Source organism: Notothenia coriiceps, unplaced genomic scaffold (assembly GCF_000735185.1).
Source record: "Notothenia coriiceps isolate Sejong01 unplaced genomic scaffold, NC01 NC01_scaffold00038536, whole genome shotgun sequence".
Lineage (NCBI taxonomy): Eukaryota > Metazoa > Chordata > Actinopteri > Perciformes > Nototheniidae > Notothenia > Notothenia coriiceps.
The window spans coordinates 58,241-65,213 of record NW_011371237.1 but is presented as its reverse complement, the minus strand read 5'-3'; the positions used below and the strand labels follow the sequence as shown (position 1 = coordinate 65,213).

Here is a 6,973-nt window from a genome sequence, read left to right as displayed (position 1 = left end):
GCGTCTTCGTTCGGACCCTAAAGTAACACACACACACCTTTTTTAATTCTTCCCTCTTTCTACCCTCCATCTCTCTCCTCGAGCCTTCCCTGTTTCCCTTTGGTTTCTTTCACTCCCATAATACTCAACCTATTTGATGAACTCTCAGGTGGCCTACACACACACACACCACACACACACAACACACTTTTTCTCCTGCAACCTTCCTTGCCCTGCATCCATTACATGAGCACACATGCCGCAGACGCTTGGGTGTGAATCACGCACTCTCTCTCTCTCCTTATCACTGACTCTTTGATGCACCCTCACACACATTGCCCTAGTCAGCCGTAGTGGTGTGTGTGTGTGTGTGGTGTGTGGTGTGTGTGTGTGTGTGTGTGTGTGTTGTGTGTGTGTGGTGTGTGTGGTGTGTTGTGTGTGTGTGTGTGTGTGTGTGTGTGTGTGTGTTGTGTGTGTGTGTGTGTGGGTGGTGTGTGTGTGTGTGGGTGTGTGTGTTGTGTGTGTGGTCTTGTGTGTGTGTTGGTCTTGTGTGGTGGGTGGTCTTGTGTGTGGTGCGTCTCGTGGTGCTTGGAGGTACTGTAATGAATCTGCATTAAGAGTTTAAGGAGCTGAAAGCGTCCGACACTGGCCTCGCTGGAGGGTCAGGGAGATGTTACACAAACTGCATATACACACACACACACAACACACACACACACACAACACATGCACACATAATTCGCAAACACACATATACAGAAAGAAGAGAATATGAGAGAAAGAAAGATCAGGGGATCAAGGTTGTCTCTTATCGTGCGCTTTTCCTAAATGATCCATGTTTTGAGCAGCAAGGAGGGAGGAGGCCCCTGGCTCGACACTCTGCTAGTGTGTGTGTGAAGTGTATGTGTGTGTGTGTGGTGTGTGTGTGTGTTGTGATGTGTGTGTGTGTGTGTGTGTGTGTGTGTGTGTGTGTGTGTGTGTGTGTGTGTGTGTGTGTGTGTGTGTGTGTGTGTGTGTGTGTGTGTGTGTGTGGTGTGGTGTGTGTGTGTGTGTGTGGTGTGTGTGTGTGTGTGTCCCCTCGCTTTTCATAACCCAGTACCTATTCAGTCTGCCAAAACACTAACAAAACGCTGCACGTGCCATCTCGTTCTTCTCCTTCCTCTACTCAATCCTGCTCTCTGTCTTGCTGCTGCTGATGCCTGAAAGCAGAGATGAGTGGAGGCCGTGGCAGCATCCATCCTTGTTCTTCTTCGTTGGCCCGCCTACCCGCCGTCTGGGTCAGGTTGAGGTTGTCAGCCTGCTGGGCAAATACGTGTGGAGATGTCATAAACAGACCTTGTAGGAAGAACAAGCAGTTTTGAACCCGTTTTCAGAGCGTTTAGTCGATGCTGGCGTATCATCTCTGGGGGCTCCCTCGGAGAAACAAGCAGCACTTTTGAATACTTGACATTCATTTCCTGTGGAGGCGTTGGGCCTGGGCGGTGCCCGGATTTTAAAAACAGGGGCGTGCGTGAGTGAAGCGTATAACGCTTGATTTCTTGCTGTTTCCCTCTCGCTGTTGAAAATAATTGACTGCTGTGATCCTAACAAGCGGTGGAATCACACTTGTTCTGGGCCACCGATGTGATCAAACACACACTCACAAATACTTGATTTTACACATGAGCAGGAATGTGACGCTCCTTGAGACACGTGTCCGATGAATGCATGTGCAAGATCACACCATCTTTCCTTCAGCTGTCAGCTCCAATACCTCCCTTTCCTTTCACTAACCCTCTCTGTCCTTTTTGATATGTATGTGTTATCACAGTATTACTGATTCATGTTTTAATTCTGCTCTGTGAAGGTCCAACAGCTGCATAAATAACGATGTGCCTACTTTTGCCCCCACCAGCTCTTACACTCAAAACATATTTTTTGAATTGTGAGCAAGAACAGACAAAGATTACCTGGACCAAACATTTATTTTCTTTCTGTGTGTCTGCACCCAGGCACTCCATCAATCACCTGCTTTTGTCCTTGTCAGAAAGTACTCACTGGTGCCACGGTGCACAGACACATGCTTAGTGCTTCACTTTGAGTTAAGATGTATATGAAGGCTGCGAGTGTGACTAACAGTTCATATATTTTTTTTTTATCCACACATTTTATTAAATACTGAAAAAGTTATGACCACAATTTAAAAAGAATAGGAAAAACAAACTGAAATAATTTAAAATGCTGGAACCTGAACATATTCAGCATTACTGCTAGATGAATAATTCATCAGTGAGAAAAATTGCCAATTAGATTTTTCTGTCAGCTGACTAATTGCTTAATTGCTTATTTGTTTCAACACTCACCTACACCTCTTTTATGTTATTCCTGCTTTTCTTGTCGTCCCCTTCATTTATAGTTGGTGGTGTTGCCCTTAATATTCCTTACCACTGCCGTCATTTTATACTGTGAATTTAGCTTGCCTTTTTGTTTTTCAAATATTTTAATCTCTTTTCTCATCCTGGGGTGTTTTGATTAAAAAGTATAAAAACACTCAAAGTCTCCCTCGTTCAAAATGCATTGTGATCTTGACAGGCGCTTGGCTGGAGTGGGTTTTTAGAGGCTGAAATACTTTTTGATTCACCCTCCTCATTTCTCCACCTTTTTCTCACCCATTCTGACCGGTCGGTGATCTGTGCAGTGGGGGGTGATGAAAGGTGATCAACCGAGCTGGATGGAGGATATTGACTTCAGTTTTCTCCTGTCTCGCTCCCTGTACCTTCTCCCACGCTGCCGTTTTAAAGTGCTTTCTTTCTCTCACTTTTAAATATTTTTTTTCCACCTACAACTCCTGCTTTCATTTTTCATCTATCTCTCCCTTTATCTCCGTTCCCTTGACTGCACTTCTCTTCCCTTTTGTCTCCATATTCCCTTTTTATATTCCCTTACACTCCACCCACGCTCACTATTTGTCCTTTTTGTTCTTCCTCAGAACCCGGTGCAGTGGTAGAGACTCACAGTGCAGTACCATATGCAGTGATAGGGGGCGTTCTGGCACTGCTGGTTTTCACCGTCATCTGTGTCCTCATCGTCACCATCTGGTGCTCCGTTCGACAGAAAGGTAACACGCTCACACACACACACACACACACACACACACACACACACACACACACACACACACACACACACACACACACACACACACACACACAAACCAAGTAACAGAAGAGTTTCTTTCAAAAACAGGGCACACGTTTTTGCAGCTTAAAGCGTTTTTCATTTCCTTTCAAACCTTTATTTCTCCAGGTGTATCCCATTGAGATCATTGATCTCTTTTTCAAGGGAGACCTGCTCAAGTAGGTTCCACGTCAAACATAAAAACATAAACAGAACAACAAACCTTTTTGGACCTTTTCACTGACACATTACCGAAACAAGCTGTGAAAAACTCTTTACAGACCTTGTACCACCAGATTCCTTGAGAACAATCTTTTAAACTGAGGTGTAAAATAGTCGGTGCAAGGCAGACAGGATGGGATGCTCCTCTCCAGGCGGGCACTGTCCATGATGGACGGCCTTGGCCAGGATTGTAGATAAAATGGGTGGGGTGGGAAATGTAGGTGTGGTCCCCATGTTTTATGACTATATGTTAGTGTATCAAGGCTCATCTATTAAAAGCAGCCTTCCTGAGTTCCGTATCTTTTTAAGTGCCCTCTTGTTGGCAGCCTTCGTACACCCCGGCTGCCAAGAAATGATCCGAGAACAGCGTAGCAGGCAGCCACTGGCTATTACTTACCCTGTGGCTAGACAGGCTGCCAGTCAACATTCAGTATGGCTTGACCGCCAATCAGCACACAGACAGGACCATTACAACCAAACCGTGTTGAGGCAGAGCCATTAGGGCTTTGTCTACAGCCCGTTGTGACTGTCAGCATCCAGTCACCCTCTGCAGAGAGAGAATTAGAGTGTCACTCACCCCTGCAGTGAGGTGACACTGAAGCAGGAAGATGACTCAAGCAGCTTTGCTCTCTGTGTAACCTGTACTGCTCTGATTCATTAATCATACGGACCTGAGGGAAGTTAAAATGTGTTTGATGGCTTTCGTGAGTGACTCAAATGTGCCATTGTTCTCTTGCACCTAACCTTCCCTCCACCCCTTTTCTGACAATCTCTTCTTCCTCCCTGTCTTCTATTCTCTACCATCTTCTCCTCCTCTTCCACCTATTCTCTTCACACATCCCATCCCCTACCTCTCATTTCCGCGTAGGCTCGTACCGTACACGAGAGCCTATTCTTGCTTGGTATTGACCTAACAATCAGTTAACTAACGAATTAATCAGTCACAGGTATGGTACTCAATAATATATGCGCTAGTTGGTTTGATAATAATGCTGCATGGCGCTGCAGTGATCATGACGCTTTGCCGCCTAACCTCCCCCCTAAAATCTCCCTCTTGGTCTCTCTCTCTCTGTCTCTCTTCATCCAGGTTCCTATCTTACCCATGAGGCCAGTGGGTTGGATGAACATGGTGAGGTGCAGGAAGCTTTCCTCAATGGGAACGACGCCAGCCAGGGCAAGAAGGAGTACCTACTGTAGCCCCTATCCCCTTCTCTTCTGACCTCAATCCCCCTTATCCCTTCCCTACCCTGTGTCCCATCTTATATACAGTATACACACACACACACACACACACACACACACACACACACACACACACACACACACACACACACACACACACACACACACACACTATACAATACAAGCGCCATTACAGGCAGCCTTTTGAAAACGACTGTATACAGATACTGCACACAGCCAATCCATCCCGCTTCATTCTACTCCACAGCCTCCATGCACACACACCCAGAGGCAGACTGAGAAAAAGAGAGCCTATACACCCAGCAGCCAGTAACGACTGTGCCATATACTGTAAGTCGGAGATACTAGGGAGAATGGAGAGAGCGGGGCCGGGGTGAATGTAGACAATAACGAAATGATGCCGTTATTATTTTTGATCAAGGTGGAAGTGGGGAGCACAAAGAAAACAGGCACTCTGCCCGTTCAGCCGCCAAAAGTGGAAGGGGAATTAGAGGCAGATGAGTGCTATAATTCCATGCCTGAAGAAAACCATTTATTTCACAAAGCTCAATCTTTAACTGATGGAGACACGGGGAGGGGAGGGGGAAATGAGGAGGGGTTGACCAGAAGCTATCGAGTGATACACGGTAGAAAATTGAATTTTTTTAAATTGTCAGAACATCTTTCCTACAGAGTGCAACTCGTATATAATTCCCTACCAACACTGGAGTGTTTAAACCCAGAGTCCCAGGAAGTATTCAAAGTTTTGACGAAACGTACTCCCTACCCAATAATTGGTAAAAAAAAAAAAAAAAGGAATCCTATTTTAAAGGAGGTTCTCTTTTTTAATTGAATTAATTCTCTTCCTTCCTCTACATTCACCTGTTACAGTCATCTCCCCCGCTCCATTATATCTCGCTTTTTTCTCCGTCTGCCCCCCCCAATCGCTCCTCCTTTGTTGGCTCCTAATAATGTAAGGATTAGTGTTGGGCTTCGTTCCCAACAAAGACGAAAGGAATATGACTTGCTAAGGCATTAAAGAAAGGCTTAATTATTTTAGAATGTCATTAAGAGGATAGAAAGGTTTAAAAGTCTTGATAAGAAGGGCAAGGGGGAGTGAAGGAATGAGAAATAAAAAACGGATGGATATTTTTTCTGAATGCTACCACACATATGCAGATACATGCACTCATTCATACGTACAGTACACATGTTGACAGAACCAGTATACATATCTCTGAAGTACGTATTTGTATAAAAAATAGAACATCTACATAAATTAAATGAAACTTTTAAGAAAAAAAAATCTGTTTACTATTGAAACACATTATGAAGCATCTATACTAACACAGAATATTAGCCTATAGAGGTGCAAAGCCGAACAAACCACTGTCCAGTGATCTTTAAAGAAAATAAAGAAAAGAATAAAAAAAAATATCATTGTCTTTATGAGAAACCAGAGGTCTTATCGATTTTTTAATTATTATTATTATTTGAACAATTATGATTGTTGTTAATGTTATTATTGCCGTTGTTATTATTATAATTGTAAATGTTAAAGAAATGTACACTTCCCATGGTTTGTTTTTGGTTCTACTGTAGAGAAATTGCTGTCTTTTTTCACTCTTACCTTTCCTCTCTTTCCCTTTCTCTCTCTTCGTCTCCTGTGCCTAGTCGTCTCTTCTCCTGTCTTTCACTACTGTTTACTTTAGAGTCCATGTGTCATTGTTGATATATAGCTAACTATTTCTTTATAGGGGAAAGATACAAAGCACGATAAAATAAAAAAGAATTCAAAAATAACCTTTGGGATTAGACTGTTTTTTGTGTGTGCTTACTGTGTAATTAGCAGGTGCTGTTTTTGAAATCCTAAGAAGGGAGAACAGGAGATTGAGCATATGATGAGATCAATGGGGAATAGTGGAGTTATAGGTGGGAAGATGAAGATGAAGGCGATGGAGCCGGCTATAACTGGCAGCTCATTCGGAATAAACAAAATAGGGGATTCTGTGGCGCCGCTAATGAATCATAAGAACAGATAGCGGGGAATAAAGGGTGACAGGGGGTTTGAGTCAGATACATACCAAAAAATATGACTCTGCCATTATCTTCCACACAATCAATACCCGATTCTGTCGAGAAGCACTCAACATGTCCATGTGTGCGCGGGGCTAGATTTGAAAGCTGCCGGAGGTCGCAGGGTGATAGATCGATGTGTTTCTCTTCCATCGATGGCAAGGCTGCACGGGTGCCTGTCATAAAGACAGATTGTCAAACGGCAATCAAAGTAATGGACTTGCCAGGCGCTACAAGCATGAGTTGACACTCCGGCCAACAAACAATTCACACACAAGTCGACACCAAACATATCTTCAATTTATGATGACGCAGGCGTAGCAAAGGTGCTATCACACCAAACATGGTCGATGAGTAA

At 43.9% G+C, this 6,973-nt stretch overlaps 1 protein-coding gene across 2 annotated transcripts in view; it reads left to right on the top strand.

Moving 5' to 3' along the window:
- cadm4 (cell adhesion molecule 4) overlaps window positions 1-6,342 on the top strand; it is a 40,948-nt gene extending 34,606 nt beyond the window's left edge. The window contains exons 7-9 of one of the 2 annotated variants that reach the window (XM_010797872.1): window positions 2,948-3,076; window positions 4,226-4,304; window positions 4,445-4,537. In XM_010797872.1, coding sequence (XP_010796174.1) covers window positions 2,948-3,076; window positions 4,226-4,266 — 170 coding nt within the window. In that variant the 3' untranslated portion in view covers window positions 4,267-4,304; window positions 4,445-4,537. Of the gene's footprint in view, window positions 1-2,947; window positions 3,077-4,225; window positions 4,305-4,444 lie in introns of both variants that reach the window. The other variant, XM_010797871.1, reaches the window with a different exon arrangement.
- Window positions 6,343-6,973: the final 631 nt, after the last annotated feature.